The following is a 21,340-nucleotide window of genomic DNA, read 5'->3' on the forward strand; positions in this document are numbered from 1 at the left end:
TGTTCTCCAGCTGGAGCGCTCGCAGGCAAGTGTTTCCCAGTTGTCAGTGTTTAATAATCCTTTTTTTTTTTTAGATTTGCCTTCAGCGAGTCCTTAAACCTCTTTTGTTGACCACCTGCATTACGCTTTCCATTTTTAAGTTCGGAATAAGAAGAAGGAATTTGGATTTGATATCCCTCTTTATCACTACCCGAAGGAGTCTCAAAGTGGCTAACAATCTCCTTTTCCCTTCCTCCCCCAAAACAAACACTCTGTGAGGTGAGTGAGCCTGAGAGACTTCAGAGAAGTGTGACTGGCCAAAGGTCACTCAGCAGCTGCATGTGGAGGAGCAGAGACGCGAACCCGGTTCACCAGATTGCAAGTCCACTGCTCTTAACCACTACACCACACTGATAATCAGGCATCCACACAACATGACCAGTCCAACGAAGTTGACGTTGAAGAATCGTTGCTTCAACACTGGTGATCTTTGCTTCTTCCAGTACACTGGCATTAGTTCGCCTGTCTTCCCAAGTGATGTGTAAAAAATTTCAGAGACACCATTGATGGAATCTTTCAGGGAGTTAGAGATGGTGTTTATAAGTAGTCCATGTTTCAAAAGCATACAGATCATGGGTAGGAGTCATTAATAGCCACCTCCTCCATGAATTGATCTCATCCTCTTTCAAAGCCAGCCAAGTTGGGGGCCATCACAGCCTCATGGAGGAGTGCATTCCATAGTACAGTGGTACCTTGGGTTAAGAACTTAATTCGTTCTGGAGGTCCGTTCTTAACTTGAAACTGTTCTTAACCTAAAGCACCACTTTAGCTAATGGGGCCTCTTGCTGCCGCCGTGCCATCGTCATGCAATTTCTGTTCTCATCCAGAATCAAAGTTCTTAACCCCAGGTACTATTTCTGGGTTAGCGGAGTCTGTAACCTGAAGCGTCTGTAACCCGAGGTAGCACTGTACAGATCTGCCCACCCTATAAGATCAATTTCTTGCAAGTGCAGAATTAATATTACTTGGCCCTTACAGCATCGCCAGTTCGGTAGTTTTCTGCTGTGGCATAGAATACACACGCAAACCCATGAGCAGTAAGGGGGCAGCTGTCCCCTCCACTCACCCCACACCCATGTCCTGAGGGCAGATCTGGAGCTGTCAACACCCCCCCCCCCAGCAACAACAACAACAATTCAGTGCAAGAGAACAGGGGATAATTGAGCTTCCCTCCCTTTCAAAGAGTCAGAAATGCAGATGCTCCAATTTGTTTGCTGTCTTGGGTTCCCCAACAAATGGAGCAAGCAGCACGGGGTATCACAAACAGCTCGATCCAATCAAGGTGCTAAGCGAGGACCCTCCAGTGTGTGGAGCACAGCTATCAGGAAAACCACATCAATTTCTGCTGAGAGAGCGAGCGAGAGAGGAAGGTTTCTGCAAGGAGTCTGATAATTGCATTCCACCTGCATCCTCAGCTTAGGATGTTGAACTATTGATCCGAGACCCCACTGAGAGATGGGCTGGGGAACTATGCAGAGAGAGAGAGAGAGAGAGAGAGAGAGAGAGAGAGAGAGAGAGAGAGAGGCAAAATGGATTTCAGAGAAAGCCTTATGGCGGACAGCTCCATCCACAACTATTAGGTATGATTGCCTAAAATGGTGGCACCAAACTGAGAGGCGGCATAACTTGCCTCCACGCAGCGAAAGCAAACAACAAAGGCATCCTTGTGGCCTGTATTTTTATTTACTCATGTTTTATTATGATTAATTAAATTTGTATACCACCCTTCATCTGTAGATCTCAGGGTAAGGTAAAGGTAAAGGGACCCCTGACCATTAGGTCAAGTCGTGACCGACTCTGGGGTTGTGGCGCTGATCTCGCTTTATTGGCCAAGGGAGCCGGCGTACAGCTTCCGGGTCATGTGGCCAGCATGACTAAGCCGCTTCTGGAGAACCAGAGCAGCGCACGGAAACGCCATTTACCTTTCCGCCGGAGCGGTACCTATTTATCTACTTGCACTTTGATGTGCTTTCGAACTGCTAGGTTGGCAGGAGCTGGGACCAAGCAACAGGAGCTCATCCCGTTACGGGGATTCGAACCGCCGACCTTCTGATCAGCAAGCCCTAGGCTCTGTGGTTTAACCCACAGCATCACCCGCGTCCCCTCAGATCTCAGGGTAGTTTATGACATAAAAAATACAAGATGAAAACACAAAATACAAACACACACACAGACCAATAACCTCCTTGCCCCACCCCCTCCCACAAACACATTTAAAAGGGGCATCAGGTGTCACTCAGCCCAAGGCCTGGTTGAGGAGGACCATTTTCACCTGGCACCTAAAGATGCACAGTGAAGGCACCAGGCGAGCCTTCCTGGAGAGAGCATTCCACAAATGAGGAGCCACTGCAGGTAAGGCCCTGTTCTCATGTTACCGCCCTCTGGATTTCACGTGGAGGAGGCACATGACAAAGGGCCTCAGATGGTGATCTCAGGGTCCGGGTTGGTTCATATGAAGTGAAGCAGTCCTTGAGGTATTGCTATCCTGAGCAGTTTAAAGCTTTATAGGTCAAAACCAGCACTTTGAATTGAGCCCAGAAACGAATTGGCAGCCAGTGTAGTCGGACCAGGATCAGTGCAATATGCTCAAACTTTCTTGCCCAAGTGAGCAACCTGGCCACTGAATTCTGCACATCTTACAATAATCTAACCTCACCTTTCTTCCATCATGAAACCCAATGGGGCACACCTGTGATTCCTACATTGAAAGGGTTTGGACCAGGGTCCCCTTGTGTCCCTTCTGATTCAATGATTCTGTGTGGACCCCAGGTGGTCTCCCATCCAGACACTGACCACCCCGAGACCTGCTTAGCTTCAGCAAGGTGGCTGCTTCATGAATCTTCAGATCAGGCCCGGACTGCAGAGTTTCCCTTTTGTAAAAACTGAGCTGCCTTATATCGAGTCAGAGACCATTGGTCCATCTAGCTTTGCTCCCGTTGATCTGTCCCTGCTCCTGCCAACCTAGCAGTTCGAAAGCATGCCAGTGCAAGTAGATAAATAGGTACTGTTGTGGCAGGAAGGTAAACCATGTTTCCATGCGCTCTGGCACTCGTCACAGTGTCCCATTGCGGCAGAAGCGGTTTAGTCCTGCTGGCCACACGACCCGGAAAGCTGTCTGTGGACAAACGCCGACTCCCTGTGCCTGAAAGCGAGATGAGTGCCGCAACCCCATAGTCGCCTTGGACTGGACTTAACCGTCCGGGGGTCCTTTACCTTTTTACCTTTACCTTTACCTGCACACAATGGCTCCTTGATACAATCCCTTGCATCTTCAGATTGGGTTTGCAGAAACCAGGAGCTGAATCTCTGGACAGCTACTGCCAGTCCATGTAGACAAGAGCTAGATGAAGCGACTCAGCATAAAGCCTTTTTCTTTCAAAAGTGGAGCGACATGCATGGCAGCAGGTTGGACTAAATGACATGGGTGTCATCCAAAATGGACGTATTATTCAATGTGAAAATTAAGCACTGCGCTTTCTACATGTTTCCAAAAAAACCGCCAATGCAAGTGTTGCAGATGGTAAGGAAAACCTCAGTGAGAGGCGTTGAGAGGGGTTGTTTTTTGGGGCTACGCTGCGAGGTCCTGGCTCCCTTTTCCCTCCTGGAGAGACCAGGATCATCCTTGGCCTGCTATCCCTTCATCCCCCAAGAAGAACCCCACTTGCCCCCCAAAGGAGACCCTTTTTTATCGCTGGCCCTTTTGACGAACGGCACGTCCAAGATCAAATTAACTTTTGCACACTTAATTATGCCTCCTTCTCCTCTTCTCCACACACACACACACACACAAGGCAGCCAGATCTCACACTCCAGTCCTTTGGGCAATTAATCTTCGCACCTCAACCAGCCAACTGGCTATTGTGCAGCCATGAATGGGATGGGGGGTGCAGGCAGGAGCCGTGGGGCTCAGGGCCTGTTCATGGTGATAAGGAAGGAGACACACTGCCAAGGCTGCTTCCCCCTTTGTGAGGGGCTCAGGGAGAAATGGATAACCCCCCCCCCACCGGCACACTCCTCCTTGGCTGTCTCGCTCCCCTCCTCCTTCCCCTTTCGCCTTCCATCCATCTGTTTGCACAGGACTATTCCCCCAGGGTGCTGGGAAGGGGGGAAACAGAAAGAGAGAGAGAGAGAGCGCTGATCTATGGCTTTTGTGTGTCCTCGTTACTGCATGAAAGTATAATTATTTGGGGAAGGAATGGGGTGGGGGTGGGAGGTTGCAAAATAATTGTTCTGGAGCTGAACTTGGCATCCCGATCATGAAGTCACCAGGGGCCATCAGAAAGAGGTCCATTATTTCCTCCCCATCCTCTCTCAGAGATGGAGATCAGGAAGTTCGAATCCAGGTGGGAATGTCAAAGAGAAAAAAGAACACTTTCAGCTAGGTCACCTCCTGCCCCAGTTCAAATAAACGGGAGCTGCTCAACACGATGTTGGAATCCTTGCTCCTTCCCATTTTGGGGCAAATGCAGGCAATAATATAAATTCAGCAATGGCATTCAGTTTATGCAGGACAAAGGATTCTATTTTTTCTCGGAACAGAATTTGGGCTGCCTGGGGGCCTCATTATGTTTCCGCTTTCTATCGGCATACAAGGAGACACAACTTTGTCTGCGTGGGCCTCTTGCTGCTGGGTCCTGTCACACATGAAAATAGGTAAGAACAATCTAACAAATGGGTTGGTGGTAGCAGGCAGGCAGGTTTCCCGGCACCACCACTCCACGCAAAAGAATAGCATTTGTTTGCTGGTTTGCTTCCATGGAAAGCGCTCTGAGGAGAGCAAACCCGAGTAGGGGGAAGCCACAGCCAAGAACTTGATTGATCACAATAATAATCCAGTTAATTAAAATTGGAATCTGGGAAGGAGGCATCCTCCAAGGCTCTAGGGAAGGCTTTGATACATTCTGTTATAAGCTCGGGTTTTTTGGATTGCAAACGTTGGCACTCTGTTGCATGGGGCTCTCTGGTGTCCACGCCACTCCTGGTTCAATTTCCCCTTGCTACGTTAGAATCAAAGAATTGTAGACTTGGAAGGGATCCCCAAGGGTTATCTAGTCAACCCCCACAATGCAGGAATTCGTTTTTGCCTGAACTCATGACAGAGCCAAGGGTGAACTTGTGCAAATTGCAAAATGACTCGGGCTACTGCCAGGGGCAGGATGGATGGTGGCTAACAGATTGAGGTTGAATCCTGACAAGACAGAAGTACTGTTTTGGGGGGACAGGAGGCGGGCGGGTGTGGAGGATTCCCTGGTCCTGAATGGGGTAACTGTGCCCCTGAAGGACCAGGTGCGCAGCCTGGGAGTCATTTTGGACTCACAGCTGTCCATGGAGGCGCAGGTCAATTCTGTGTCCAGGGCGGCTGTCTACCAGCTCCATCTGGTACACAGGCTAAGACCCTACCTGCCCGCGGACTGCCTCGCCAGAGTGGTGCATGCTCTAGTGATCTCCCGCTTTGACTACTGCAACGCGCTCTACGTGGGGCTACCTTTGAAGGTGACCCAGAAACTGCAACTAATCCAGAATGCGGCAGCTAGACTGGTGACTGGGAGTGGCCGCCACGACCACATAACATCGGTCTTGAAAGACCTACATTGGCTACTACATTTTGCTCCGAGCACAATTCAAAGTGTTGGTGCTGACCTTTAAAGCCCTAAATGGCCTCTGTCCAGTATTCTGAAGGAGCGTCTCCACCCCCATCGTTCTACCCGGACACTGAGGTCCAGCGCTGAGGGCCTTCTGGTGGTTCCCTTACTGCGAGAAGCCAAGTTACAGGGAACCCGGCAGAGGGCCTTCTCGGTAGTGGTGACCGCCCTGTGGAATGCCCTCCCATCAGATGTCAAAGAGATAAACAACTACCTGACATTTAGAAGACATCTGAAGGCAGCCCTGTTCAGGGAAGTTTTTAATGTGTGACATTTTAATGTATTTTTAATCTTTGTTGGAAGCCACCCAGAGTGGCTGGGGAAACCCAGCCAGATGGGCGGGGTACAAATAATAAATTATTATTATTATTATTATTATTATTATTATTATTATCATCATTATTATTATAGATAACCCTTAGGGATCCCTTCCAAATCTACCATTCTGTGGTTCTGCGATTCCATGCGCAAACACTGCACTCTCTCCCCTAGGAGAGGCGCTTTGCACATATCATGTTTGAAGCAGCTTGGAAACGGCTCGGACCTCTGGTGCTCCAGCTGCTTAATTGATACGCAGATCGATCCGTTTGATTGGCCGCTGCCGGAGACCTTCTCCTGCGACCTTTCGGCATGGAGGGCCAAGCTGGGTGGGCTCCATTTGCCCACCCTGTGGTGAAGAACAGAGATCGCCGAGCGGTGGTGGGTCTAATTGATACGTGGTTGAGAGGGCCTGAGTGGAGCAAGTTGCAAAAGCGAAAGCCACAGGGCTCTTTCCTCAAGCCGTGGGCAGCCAGAGGATTAAAGGTTTACGAGAGAAAGAGACCAGAAAAAACCCTTCTCATTGTTGGCCGCCATGTAAGTCATCCGGCCAAGCGATGAGAAGCCCTGCGGCAAATCAACTGCTCTTTCGAAGCTTGAGGTTGTTCAAATAAATATGTATTTACATAGTATGGAAAAGATTTGGAAGCAGCCATGCCTGGTTATTGTCTCTGATTTAGACAGTCAAATTCTGAATCTTTAGAATGGAAAGTTCTGTTGATATGCTTGTGCCCATACTTCACTTACTTGCCTTCATTCACCAAACTTAGTACAGTGGTACCTCGTGTTACAGATGCTTCAGGTTACAGACGCTTCAGGTTACAGACTCCGCTAACCCAGAAATAGTACCTCGGGTTAAGAACTTTGCTTCAGGATGAGACCAGAAATCGCACGGTGGCAGCGGGAGGCCCCATTAGTTAAAGTGGTGCTTCAGCTTAAGAACAGTTTCAGGTTAAGAACGGACCTCCAGAACGAATTAAGTTCTTAACCCAAGGTACCACTATACCATAGAACTGTCTAGTTGGAAAGGGGTGCCAAGGGTCATCTAGTCCAGCCCCCTGCAATGCAGGAAATTCAACTCAAAGATCCAGGACAGATGGCCATCCAACTTCTGCTTAAAAACCTCCAAGGCAGAAGAGTCCACAACCTCCCAAGGAAGACCGTTCCAATGTCGAACAGCTCTTACTGCCAAAAAATTATTCCTGATGTTTAGTTGGAATCTCCTTGTTCAGTTGGAATCTCCTTTCTTGTAGCTTGAAGCCATGGGTTCGAGTCCTACAGAGCAGGAGAAAACAAATTTGCTACCTCTTCCATGTGACAGCCCTTTAGATTTTGGAAGATGGCTCTCATATCTCCTCTCAGTCTCCTCTCTTCCAGGCTAAAGATACTCAGCTCCTTCAAGCACTCCTTGTAAGGCTTGGCTTCCAGACCATTGATCATCTTGGTCACCCTCTTCTGCACACATTCCAGCTTGTCAACATCCTTCTTAAACTGTGGTGCCCAGAATTGGACACAGTATTCCAAGGGTGGTCTGACCAAGGCAGAATAGACCAACCACAGGGCCTAGGACTTGCCGATCAGAAGGTTGGCAGTTTGAATCCCCGCGACGGGGTGAGCTCCCGTTGCTCGGTCCCTGCTCCTGCCCACCTAGCAGTTCGAAAGCACATCAAAGTGCAAGCAGATAAATAGGTACCGCTCTGGCGGGAAGGTAAACGGCGTTTCCGTGCGCTGCTCTGGTTCGCCAGAAGCGGCTTAGTCAGGGCCCGGAAGCTGTACGCCGGCTCCCTCGACCAATAAAGTGAGATGAGCGCCGCAACCCCAGATTCGGCCACGACTGGACCTAATGGTCAGGGATCCCTTTACCTTTACTTTATGTGTACAGGTATAAAGTGCAACTGATTTTCAGTTTTGTTTGTGTTAAAGAAAATTCAATAAAAAGCATTTGGGGGGAAAAAGAAAAAGAGGGGAAGTCACCTAAGGTTTTTTAAAAAAAAATAAGAAGAAGAGTAAAGACCCAGGAGAGGAAAATAGTGAGATACAGGCTCAGCGTTGAATAGACAAAAGGGAGCCAGAAACTCAGGAGGTGTGATCAAAACTCTCCAACCACCACAAGTTACGCAGCCTTAAGGAAATGCAAAACTCCTTCAGAAGTGAGGCTGTGCCATCCATTTGAGCAGCTGGCACTGTCAGCATGCAAAGCAGGGCAGCTCCTGACCCCACTCTGAAAACGCCCAACAATTCCCTTCTGAAACTGGGGCACAATTCCCAGGCCACCATCCTCAGCTGCCCTCCTCATGCCAGCAAGGAAGAACAGCCGAAACACCTGTTTCCTCCTTCCCCTTTAAAAGGGTCCAAGATGCCCTGTCGTTTCTTCCCCCCCTTCTTTTATTTGGGGTGCTTCCCTCTCTCTGTGCCACTCGACTCCAGCTGGGGATTTTATGGGACGGCTGCGGTGCTAACCTGTCTTAAATCAAGGCAGCGGGGCAGGCAGGATGAAAGAGGCCACAGGGCGCCAGGTGTACCCAGCAGAAAAGATGGAGGTCTGAGGTTGTGAATGTGCCACCTGTGAGCTCTCTGCCCTCCCCACCCCCCGCTTGCCCGCCCAGCCCCCCAGGCTGCTAAGGAGGGGGCCAGTTTCATGATTCATGAGTGAGTGGGCCAGAGCACGTCAGGCAGGTGGTGCCAGGGAAATAACCAAACAGAGCCCAGTCACCCACAATTCCATCTCTTAGGTTTAACACAGAAGCATTCAGATTATGATTCCCAGAACCAACGCTTAATCCTACACAGGGGCGTAGGAAAGGGGGGCAGGCAGCCCCAGGTGCCATCATGGAGGGGGGTGACAAATTATCAAGCAACAATAACTGCCCCACTAGGGCGGTTCATAAAAAACTCTTTTTTAAAAAAATGCCTGCTCCAAAGATTATACAGCTATATATGAAATGTCATGCATATCAGTTAATATCTTGACCCTCCTCCATGAAAACAGCTGTTTACTTGACTGTTTTCCTATGTCGTGAAGGCTGGAATTTCAATTCAGTGGAGCACTTACTGTTCCCAACCCTAACCCTGTGGAAAGCCATCTAATTAGACTGTAATTTGAATTTGACATGTTTTTAGGAGGTAATTTAATTATTGTTTGATTTTATACCAGTGTTATGTATCTGATGTTAGCTGCCCTGAGTCCAACTTCGGCTGGGGAGGGCGGGATATAAATAAAAGTTTGTTATTATTATTTATTCCTTTGTAAGAAAATATGAAATAACATAAAGCCATTTTTGCAGGCAAAAAAAAAAGTCAATGTGTGTGTGGGGGGGAGACAAGAAATTTTCCGCACCGGGTACCACCTGAACTTCCTACGCCTCTGATCCTACGTTTAAAAAACACACACCCCTATTTACACTTAGAATTGTAGAGTTGTAAGGGAAGAAGAAGAAGAGTTTGGATTTGATATCCCGCTTTATCACTACCCGAAGGAGTCTCAAAGCGGCTAACATTCTCCTTTCCCTTCCTCCCCCACAACAAATACTCTGTGAGGTGAGTGAGGCTGAGAGACTTCAGAGAAGTGTGACTAGCCCAAGGTCACCCAGCAGCTGCATGTGGAGGAGCAGGGAAGTGAACCCGGTTCACCAGATTACAAGTCCACCGCTCTTAACCACTACACCACGCTGGCTCTTGGGAGACCCTAAGAGTCATCTAGTCCAATGCTGGCATCACAGCTAGAAAATCCCTGACAGGTGGCCATTCAACCTCTGTTTAAGGAGAGACCACCAGAGTAGTCTGCTCTGCTGTTCCACCATCAGAAAGTTCTTCCTGACTTTCAGTCATTATCTCCCTTCTTGCCATTTGAATCCATTGGTCAGGGTCCTACCCCCTGGAGCAGCGGAAAACAAGCTTGTTCCATCTTCCGTGTGGCAGCTCCTCAGCCCTTCAGGAGGGCTGCCCGCTGAGGGACTGAAGGGCCCATCCTTTCCTCTCTCAACGCCAGTGTGGTGTAGTGGTTAAGAGCAGTAGACTAGTAATCTGGTGAACCGGGTTCGTGTCTCCGCTCCTCCACAAGGGTAACCTTGGGGTAGTCACACTTCTCTGAAGTCTCTCAGCCCCACTCACCTCACAGAGTGTTGTGGGGGAGGAAGGGAAAGGAGATTGTTAGCCGCTTTGAGACTCCTTCGGGTAGTGATAAAGCGGGATATCAAATCCAAACTCTTCTTCCTCTTCTTCTCTCCACCTGGCTTGGGGCGGGGCCTGACAGGCTTCACAAGGACCGCGGCTGCTGCTCAGCAGAGAGGGCTCCTCTTTCAAAATTGTTTTTAATTTTTATCTGCGTTCTTTTAAATGAGACCGTCTTCTTGGATGTGAGCCCTGGAAGACCCGCACTCTGCCTTGCTGGCCCTTTTCCATCTGGCCTGGCAGAGTGGAGTGCGGACTGACTCCAGCTACAAAAGCTGAGGCTGTTGAACAGATTCTTGGGCTGGAGTACAGTGGTATCTCGGGTTACAGACGATTCAGGTTACAGACGCTTCAGGTTACAGACTCTGCTAACCGAGAAATAGTGCCTCGGGTTTAGAACTTTGCTTCAGGATGGGAACAGAAATCGTGCAGCTGCGGTGCAGCGGCAGCAGGAGGCCCCATTAGCTAAAGTCGTGCTTCAGGTTAAGAACAGTTTCAGGTTAAGAATGGACCTCCAGAACGAATTAAGTTCTTAACCCAAGGTACCACTGTATTGTTTATGGAGGATTGAGAGAGCTGCTGCTGTTATGGATATTATTGTTGCATCTTTAGTTTTTGATCTTATGATTTACGTGGAAATTGTTTCCATTTGGCTGTGTACTTTTTGATGTGTTTTATTTATTGTTTATGACTTCTGCTGTGTTTGTAATTGTGTAAATCTTGTCATGTTGTAAGCCGCCTTGAGCATAGTGTCAACTATGGAAAGGCAGCTACAAATAAAATAATGAAGATGATGATGATGATAATGATTGAAGATGGCTCTCGAATCAGCGCCCAGTCTTCTCTCCTCCAACTTGTTTGCTCAAACCACATCTCATATTTGCTCTCATTGCCTCCAACATTTCTCTGATAAAAATAGGGACGTCATAAGGAAAAGCGGGACATTCCAAATAAAATAAAAATCAAATCAAATAAATCAAATAAAAAACGACAACCGGGATGGCTGCTGTAAATCTGGGATTGTCCCAGGAAAATCGGGACAGTCGGAAGGTCTGCATTCATGCTTTCCACCTCCAAATCACCACACGCACATAACACCCTCCTGAAAGAACACATGGCCCATGAGAACAATCTGGGGCTCTTTATGACATCATAGCCCATCTGTCTCCCCGGCAAGGAGCCGTGACATCACACGCCTTGCAAGTTCAAGGTTAGCGGTCCCGCTGGAGCAAACAGAAGCCACCTCTCCAGACAATTTGCCTTTTAGGTCCGCAAAGGGCAGCTCTTATTTAAATGCCGCTGCTTAGCAATGCCCCCCCTCCTTTCTCCCTGAGCCCATCTCCTTGTTGCTCCTTTATTGCATGCTTCAGAGAGTCCCTTTCGCAAGGCCTTGGGCGGTGGTGGGGAGATAGAAGAGTCCGGTTTTCCCTGTACCTTATCTGTTAATATGGAATCCTGTTTCCCTTTCCTTCCTCGGAGGCACAGCAAGCGAATTGGCGATTACTCATGCCCTATTTGTGCCAAACACACTTGCCCGCTGCCCTGCGATATTTCTGCACCCCTCCCCACCCTGATGTAGTGCAATAAGCGAGGTAATTAAGTGTAAAAGACAAGGTAGGGGTGGGGATTGGGGAGGGGGAGCGAGAGGGACGGCTGGGGAGGGGAGAAAGAGAATAGCCCCCCCTCTTTTCAGGAGCAGGGGACTGAGATAATATATGCTAATAACCGGCAATCAGAGCGGCCGAGTGGCATTAATACTGCTGACTGCAATAAGCCTCTGTGTGCTGCCCCCTCCCCAAATGCACACAAAGAACCCCCTTCTCCATGCACAAAAAAGGACAGAGGGGAGAGACACACAAGGAAGAATGCAAACCTTTTCTTCCACGCTAGGAAGAAAGGACCCCCCCAGCCTCCAGCAACCCACAATGATCTTAAAATTCGTGGCTTTCTGGGCAGCTGTATGGAAATAATTTTCCTCAACTGAATGTGATAGCCCCCAATGTGAGGTTGGTGAGGGTTTAAAAAAAAAAAGTGGGGGTGGTGAAGGAGTTAAGCGTATGGGGCTGTATTGAGGAAGGGGAAACAGATTCAGAAAGCCAGTGGGATGCAATGGTTAGAGTGTCGGACTTGGGCAGACAAGGGCAGAGTTCGAATCCTCCCTTGGCCATGAAACTCTCTGGCTGACCTTGCGCCAGTCACTGCCTCTTAGCCTAACCTACCTCACAGGGTTGTTTGGGGGATTAAATGAGAAGCAGGGAGAACCACATATGCCTCCTTGAGCTCCTGGGAAGGGAGAAGGGGGGATATGAACACAATAAACATAGAGGCCAAGTCATCTGGGGCAGGTTGAAGCACAAGAGAAAGAAGAAGTTGCAATTGCAGGCTTCTTTTGGATGGAGAGGTCAAAAACTCTGGTTGAGTGTCCAGAAGTGGTGGGCATTTGGGCTTTGTCTGGTCTCCTCTCCACCTTCCTGTTTTCTAGGGTGTGACACCTGCACTGACATCAACAGCAACAAGGGCCATCAGCTTGCATCAGGGGTCTTTTTCAGCCTGTGGGGCCACATCCAGGGGCCCCATGCTGGTGGGGAGTGGAGTCAGATACCAAAGTCGTCATCTTCTTTGGCGATCCCTCGTAGCCGAGTAAGATTGCCTTCCATAAACACAGTTTTAACAATGAGTCTGTGACTATGGAGGCCAATTCTGGATCCACACGTCCTTCCACAGTGGGGACATTGCTTTCCAGGTGGGAGTTGATCTCAGCGTGGATTTGCCAAGCATGGCTTCCTCTTAGCACGTGTCTCCTTTTCACCCTGAATTCCTGCTTTTTCAGAGTCTACGACACCTTTGGTAAAGGCTGTTTTCCAACTGGAGCACTCGCAGGTCAGTGTTTCCTAGTTGTCGGCGTTTATACTACATTTTTTAAAGATTTGCCTTGAGTCTTTGAACCTCTTTTGTTGACCACCAGCATTACGCTTTCCATTTTTAAGTTTGGAATAGAGTAGTTGCTTTGGAAGACAATAATCAAGCATCCGAACAACTTGACTAGTCCAACAAAGTTGATGTTGAAGAATCATCCCTGCAGGAGCAACACACAAAATGAATTAAACAGGCAGCAGTGATACGATCATTTACCTGGCTTGTGGCCCAGGGTGGAGGGGCGCAGGCTATTGTTTACTTTTTATTTATTGTTATATTTAATTTCCATTCTGTGTTTATATACAATATGTATATCATTGAAATACCAATTTCAAAATAAATTTTATTTCAAGGGTTGTTGTTTTTTGAAATTTCGTTTTAAAAGGAAAACTGCACAGGGCAGGTTGTGGGACTCCAAATCCCATCAGCCCCCAGTAGGGATGAGAGGAGAAATTTGACACAGTTCACATTTTAATGCAAGCCTACATGATTCACGCGGGAATCACACGCTGTGGGTTAAACCACAGAGCCTAGGACTTGCTAATCAGAAGGTTGGCGGTTCGAATCCCCACGATGAAGTGAGCTCCCGTTCCTCGGTCCCTGCTCCTGCCAACCTAGCAGTTCAAAAGCACATCAAAGTGCAAGTAGATAAATAGGTACCGCTCCGGCAGGAAGGTAAACGGTGTTTCCGTGCGCTGCTCTGGTTCGCCAGAAGCGGCTTTGTCATGCTGGCCACATGACCCGGAAGCTGTACGCCGGCTCCCTCAGCCAATAAAGCGAGATGAGCGCCGCAACACCAGAGTCGGCCACGACTGGACCTAATGATCAGGGGTCCCTTTACCTTTACCTTACCTGATTCACAGTTCCTGAAACAATGCGGAATGAAACAAGGCTCATTTTCACCCGGGTCAAAGAATCCTGATCAAATTTGCAGATGACGCCAAACTGGGAGGGGTGGCTAACACCCCAGAGGACAGGATCACACTTCAAAACGACCTTGACAGATTAGAGAACTGGGCCAAAACAAACAAGATAAATTTTAACAGGAAGAAATGTAAGGTATTGCACTTGGGCAAAAAAAATGAGAGGCACAAATACAAGATGAGTGACACCTGGCTTGAGAGCAGTACATGTGAAAAGGATCTAGGAGTCTTGGTTGACCACAAACTTGACATGAGCCAACAGTGTGACGCGGCAGCTAAAAAGGCCAATGCAATTCTGGGCTGCCTCAATAGGAGTATAGCATCTAGATCAAGGGAAGTAATAGTGCCACTGTATTCTGCTCTGGTCAGACCTCACCTGGAGTACTGTGTCCAGTTCTGGGCACCACAGTTCAAGAAGGACACTGATAAACTGGAACGTGTCCAGAGGAGGGCAACCAAAATGGTCAAAGGCCTGGAAACGATGCCTTATGAGGAACGGCTAAGGGAGCTGGGCATGTTTAGCCTGGAGAAGAGGAGGTTAAGGGGTGATATGATAGCCATGTTCAAATATATAAAAGGATGTCACATAGAGGAGGGAGAAAGGTTGTTTTCTGCTGCTCCAGAGAAGCGGACACGGAGCAATGGATCCAAACTACAAGAAAGAAGATTCCACCTAAACATTAGGAAGAACTTCCTGACAGTAAGAGCTGTTTGACAGTGGAATTTGCTGCCAAGGAGTGTGGTGGAGTCTCCTTCTTTGGAGGTCTTTAAGCAGAGGCTTGACAACCATATGTCAGGAGTGCTCTGATGGTGTTTCCTGCTTGGCAGGGGGTTGGACTCGATGGCCCTTGTGGTCTCTTCCAACTCTATGATTCTATGATTCTATGATTCTATAACCATTGCTGTGTACAAACACAGGCTGGGAGCCTCAGTGGAGCCCCTTTGGAGGCTTCACCCAGAACAAAAAAAAATGTAGCCAGCCCCCCCACCCCACCCCAATAGCTACGGCTCTGAACAATGCATGAAATAAAACACAGGTATCCAAAAGTCACACTTCTCCAAATTTCGCAGCAAAGCATTCCAACCAAATAATGTGTAGAAAAATGCATATGCTGCAAAAAAGCGGGCATTAAAATGCAAATAAAAGTAATAGCGTACTACTACTATTATTAGTTTGCAAAATGTGTATAGCAGGTAAATATGCAACTATTAGGAGAAATTTGCACAAAAATGCTGACAGGTTTTCATAGAGACTCTTTGCAGTTACATAAATGTGGAGAACTGAACTATTTCCAAAATGAGAAACTTTAAGAAACCGAATTGGAAAGATTTGTCCATCCCTGAGCCCCAGTCAGAATGGGCAATAGTCTGGGATAATGTGAACATCTGGGATATGGCAACATCTGTAATGTCACAGGTCTGCCGCAGCTGCTTCCTAGATTAAGGACGGTGCATTAGTTTCTGCTCTGAAAGCTGCAGGGAAACTTTGCAATCTGTAGCCTTCCTGGTGCAGTAGTTAGGCCACAGGCTAAACAAACAATGGTTGCGATAAAATGAATTATCCAAGGACACGGAGGACAGGATTCATTTCATCCCCAGGCTGGCAACGCTTTGTGGATTTGAGAGGGAGCCATTTCAACAGGCTGCTAGGCCCAAGCTGACAGGCATTGGCAACAGGCAAAGAAACACCATCCGTCAAACGCCTGGTGGACTTTTTAGTGGCTGTCCTGGCCTGATGGCACAGAGTAAGGAACAGGCCCTGATTTATACCCCGAAGGAACTGGAAATGGTCAAAGTCAAGAAGAGTCTGTGCAGAACACACACACACACACACACACAGAGAGAGAGAGAGAGAGAGAGAGAGAGAGAGGTTTGCAATGCACCTTGAACAAGCTGGGGTCTGTGCTGTCCTCCCATTACCCCTGCCTTTTTCTGGGGTCAAATGAAGACACAGGCAGCTTCACAAACAGACAAGGGGCAGCTGGATGATTAGGGGTGTGATCAAGGGCTATGGAACAGAAGACCAAGTTGGAGGTGTGGACCCTCAGGGGTCTCAGATTTCAGTGGCACCCTGTGCGATGCCAGAATTCGGCCTACACACACCCTGCTTGCCGTGCGACCGAACCAGTCGCACTGCCCTGAATCCGGCTCTGTCTGGGGTTCAATCCGCTGCAAACGTCTCCTGTTGAAAAGTAACCAGGAGCTGTGCACTGGGGCTTGTGGGGGAGAATTACCTCTGTGGGTTGTGTGCCTCGCATTATTTTGGAGGGTGGTGGCACCACTGAGGGTTTTGTTTTCTCCTTCTCGCCTCAAGCAGCGAAATAACTTCAGTATTTCAGCTGGCTCTAGATAAAAGGAATAAACTGACTCTTCTCCTTCTCCATTCTCGCTTTTCCAAAGGTCAAAGTACTCCACCTTTTGTTGAACTGGGAAATCAGGGTTTCTCACCGCCCTTGAATCCAGGCTCAATAACAATCATAATTTGCTGGGTCTTAAACCACCCTGGGTTTGCACCAAGACAAAGAAACCGTGGATGGTGGTGAAGAGAGGGATGGGGGGGGGGGAGAGAGAGAGAATCTTTCCCCCCTCCCCACCCCCCTCTCCCCTCCTCTTCTTCCTCAGACACGTGTCCCTATTGTTCTGCCTTTGGCTGGACACGAGGAAGGGGAGGGGAGGCAAGAGTTAATCAACCCTCCGGGTGGAGAGAAACGACTGTCGAAGGAGCAGTTTTGCTCGAGGGGAGGGGGTCGATTTGGAGGAGGAAGGGGAGGGGAAACGACGAGGGGGGCGGAGGAATTCCCTGCATGGCGAGGAATTTGGGTAGCTGTGTTAGGAAACGTTGCGCGGGGGGGGGGGGAGGAAGAGTGTTCCCAAAAGGAGTAGAAAATGCCGGCCTGTTCTGGAGCTTTGCTCAGTGGGGGGAGAAAGGGACGGATGCAGTGGAGGGAGCGATAGGGATCGATAGGTACCTATTTTTGCCTCCATCCCTCTGGCAACCAGCATTCCATTTTATTTTCTGGGGTGCAGAAGGGGAAGAAAAAAGTTATCTTGCACTGATTTTAGAACAGATTTCAGAGCGCCGGCCTCTCTCCTCATCTTGGGTACAGACTTTGCCTGCGAATTTCTCCCGGAGCTGAAATTGGCCGTCGCCGCGTGGGTTATATGATGGCGCGGGGGTGGGAGAGCCGAATAATATGGAAAAGGTGTTTATAGGCTCAAACCTTGGACTCTAGACGTGTGTGTGTGTCGCAGTGTTAACCAGATGGGCAATGGAATACTGTGTTCTCTCCCTCCTCTCTCTCTCTCTCTCTCTCTCTTTCTTCCTCCCCCCCCCCCCCCTCACCGCACTGCCAACCCGGTCCCCTTGTCTGCTTCACCCTCCTCTCACTTTCTCCCTCCCCTGCCCCCCTCCCCTCCTCCCACCCTTGCCTTGCCTCTCGCAATATCCCCCCAACTCCCCCCCCAAACACACAACGCCCCCATCCTTTAGCCCGGCCTGTTCTTTGCTCACGTGCTGACGGTCCGGGGGGACCGTTGATGGATTAATCCACCTGATCGCCCCCCCGCTCCAACCCCACTCCCCGCAGCCTGCGTCCCATATAAAGACAGGAGGAAGGGGGGGTGAGGCTGGAGCGTGCTGCTGACCTCAGCTATTCCTCGGCAGTTCCCGCCTCTCCCCCCCCCCAACCTTGTCTCCTCCTCCACTTTCCTCCCCCCCCTTCCCATCTCCGCCCCTCCCTCCTCTCGCTCCCCAGCGGAGAGCTGTCCAAAGTGCTGATCGAGGCTCAGGAGGAGGCGGCAGCAGCAGTAGCAGAAGCCAGAGGCGGCGGAGGCGGCGGCGGCGTCTCGGGTCCTTTGCACGATGCCTCGCTCTTTCCTGGTCAAGAAGATCAAGGCAGACGCTTTCCAGCCCAGCCCGGCGACCCCCACTTACCACCCCTTGGAAACTTCCTACAATGAGTTGGCGGGACCCCTGGGAGCCGGCGACCCTGGGGTGGAGGATGGTAAGGAGGCGAGAGGCGCTCTGAGAAGGGTCGGAGGGCGGGTTGGGCGGGGGGCGCGTGCGATGCTAGGAAGTGATGAGAGCGAAAGTGTGGGGATGAGGGAGAGGGGACTTAGAAGGGGACAGGAGGAGCGTGTAAAGGGGAAACACTTGGTTATGCGCGTGCGGGGTGAGCCAAGAGCGGGCGCAACCTATTTGGCAAGGTCTGGGTCGTTTTGCATAGAGGGACCTCGATTATAACCACGGTGGGTGTTAATGGAGTTCTCCTTCCCTCTACCTCGGTCTCTCTGTTCCCCGGACACAGTGACACCTCCCCCCCCCCCCCCTTCGTGGCTCCTCTAGGGAACGGAAACAGGCAGCAAAAAGTGGTGTCAATCTTTTTTTAAAAAAACACACCACAAAACACAAAACTGCCTGCAGGGTGAGCGCGGGGGGGGTCTCTTCTACTGCTCCCACCCACCCTCCCACAGCATCATTGTACCAGAGGGATAGTTCTGAACGTTAGAACAGAATTGTGTGTGTGTGTGTGATTGCCCCCCCCGGGGGTACATCGCCAGTGAGCAGGGAGAAATAACCTTTGTGAGAGAGCGTTGGATGCGTTATGACACATCGGCACCCAAAGTCTGGGTGGGCAAAGTTTGGACCAGGCGGTGGTCCTCACTCACCCCCTCTACTACCGAAAGGGTACACAAAACGGGGGAGGGCAGAGATGATACTGTACTTAAATTGGGATGCTTTTTTCCGTTATGCAATGTGAGATCTTAGAGTTTTCTGTAGGGGGGAGAAATGTTCTGAGTCCAAGAGATTTGTATAAATACATTTTTAAACGGGGTGCGGGGGCAGAGTGAGAGATGGATAGGGTTTGCTCGCCCCAAGGCCGCAAAAGGGGGATTTTGAGCTCAAGGTAGGATAGGCAAAGCCTCTGTTCGCGGCCCGGACTCAGGATCATTCCTTGCTTTCTTTCATCCATTTCGTCCTACAAAGAGGCAGGATGTTCTCCCCTCCCCCCTTCTCCTCCCAGCCGCTTTCATCCTCGGCTGCCTTCTTCCATCTCCCAAGTTTATGACCCAAAGCAGCAGCAGCAGTACCTCTCATTCTCTCCCCCGCCAACCAGAAACCCATGTTGGACAGCTCAGGTGGACGACTTTAGCGGAGCCGTTGCAAAAAAATGAGGCATGGAAAAGTTTGGTCTTTCTCGCGTTTTGTGCGTGGCTAGCTGTGTGTGTGTGTTGGAAAGGGCATTCTGCGCGTGTTTCTCGAACCTCAGGGATTGGCCCAATGTATGTGAAAGCGAAGGACGCGTTTGCAAAGAGCGGCTCCGTGTTTTTGTGTGTGTGTGTGTTGTCGTGCTAGTTTATTGCAGATGAATTCCCATAGGTGCACCCTGCGTAAAACTGCTGCGTCTGCAGAAATATGACATTCCTTCCTGAGTGGATGCGGCGGCCTTTGCAAGGAGTTTTGATTCTGTGAGTGGCGTCGCTCCAGTCCGTTCGCCCCGACAGGACTGCTGTGCGAAGCTTCAATAGGTCAAGGGTGTGGATGTATTTCTAAGGATTTAAGAGATGCGTTGCTGGCCCAGATCAAAAGGTCACACACTCTTTTAGCAGCGGTCAGTCCCTTAAAACGCTCGTAGCAAGAAAACAATGGAACTCTCCTGTTGTTTCACCCCAGTATTTGGGGTGAAGAGATATACTGTCCCTGTAGAAGGAGGCTTGATTAAACCACCATGACTAAGAGCTGCTGGTAGTCTGATCCTCCATAAATTTTAATTAAATTCTGATGGATACATATCATTCATTCATTCATTCAAAAGTGGGATCCCCATCTTTCCTCTGTGAACAATGATACCTGGGAGCAGGTCAGTCCCATTGAGATCAGTGGGTCTTACTTCCAAGTAGACCTACACGGGATTGATGAGGCTGTATATTTTGTGGTTGTTGGATTGGTGTTGTTTAAATCAAATTACTGTGCTAAGGAAATCCAACTCCTGTGATCAGAATAATCTGTGGAACGACCCTCTATCGCATTATTTTGAGAAGGCTGCTTCTTGCATACAATGTAGGCTTTTGAAAGGATCTGAAACTTTTTTTGCAAACGTTGGGAATGGGAAGCAAAATGATTTGAAGATTTGAGAATGTGGGATTTAGGGACGGGAGCCAGGAATTAGTGGGAGGGGGAGGAGAACCACATGGCGGGGGCGGGGCGCGTTGGATTCAAGCCTTCACCCCCCCCACCCCCAGTTAGTGGGAATCCTGCTCAATCACCCTCTGACATATGAGATTTCACACCTGCCCTCCCATTTACAAGGATATACTATGGAGTCATGGAAGAAAAAGAGAGAGAAAGGGAGATTTTAACCCAATTTTTTGTGACTCTTGGGCAGCGGACCTCCTTGTTTAAGAACAAGGAATTTGGAGGAGGTGGGAAGAGAACATTCCTGTGTCCAAATGATTTTTGCAAGCATGTGAGAGGTAGTGACCAGAGTGCTGGACTAGCACCAGGGAGACCCAGACAAGCTATGAGATTCCTAGGGTGTTGTTGTTGTTGTTTAGTCGTTTAGTCGTGTCCGACTCTTTGTGACCCCCTGGACCAGAGCACACCAGGCACTCCTGTCTTCCACTGCCTCCCACAGTTTGGTCAAACTCATGCTGGTAGCTTCAAGAACACTGTCCAACCATCTCATCATCTGTCATCCCCTTCTCCTTGTGCCCTCCATCTTTCCCAACATCAGGGTCTTTTCCCGGGAGTCTTCTCTTCTCATGAGGTGGCCAAAGTCATGGAGCCTCAGCTTCAGGATCTGTCCTTCCAGTGAGTACTCAGGGCTGATTTCCTTCAGAATGGATAGGTTTGATCTTCTTGCAGTTCACGGGACTCTCAAGAGTCTCCTCCAGCACCAGAATTCAAAAGCATCAATTCTTCAGGGATCAGCCTTCTTCATGGTCCAGCTCTCACTTCCATACATCACTACAGGGAAAAGTCAAATGATACCTCAAGACATGAGGTTCTCTAGATGACCTTGAGCCAACCTCTCTCTAACCTGCCTCACAGGGTCCTTGTGGGTTTCAAAGTGGAGAACAACTTTTCCATTTCTTTGCTACCCTATTTGTGCCAAAGCTAAAATGGGGAAATCAGATTCACCTAACACTCAGATAGCTCAGTTGGTAGAGTATGAGACTCTTAATCTCAGGGCCATGGGTTTGAGCCCACGCTGGGCAAAAAGATTCCTGCATTGCAGGAGGTTGGACTAGATGACCCTCAGGGTCTCTTCCAACTACAATTCTACGATTCCAGCTGCCTCCATTGCAACTAAAGGACTGTGTTGCTGTTCT

The 21,340-nt window shown here is 49.3% G+C and overlaps 1 protein-coding gene across 1 annotated transcript in view; it reads left to right on the plus strand.

The window, feature by feature from the left end:
• The first annotated feature begins 17,805 nt into the window (after nucleotides 1-17,805).
• The window catches only part of SCRT2 (scratch family transcriptional repressor 2), a 31,707-nt gene continuing 28,172 nt past the window's right edge, over nucleotides 17,806-21,340 (plus strand). Inside the window, exon 1 of the mRNA XM_081011569.1 lies at nucleotides 17,806-18,012. Within this exon, the coding sequence (XP_080867695.1) occupies nucleotides 17,871-18,012 (142 nt within the window). The 5' untranslated portion in view covers nucleotides 17,806-17,870. The remainder of the gene's footprint in view (nucleotides 18,013-21,340) is intronic.

This window comes from Podarcis pityusensis (genome assembly GCF_964106645.2).
Source record: "Podarcis pityusensis genome assembly, chromosome: 6".
In the NCBI taxonomy this organism is placed as follows: Eukaryota; Metazoa; Chordata; class Lepidosauria; order Squamata; family Lacertidae; genus Podarcis; species Podarcis pityusensis.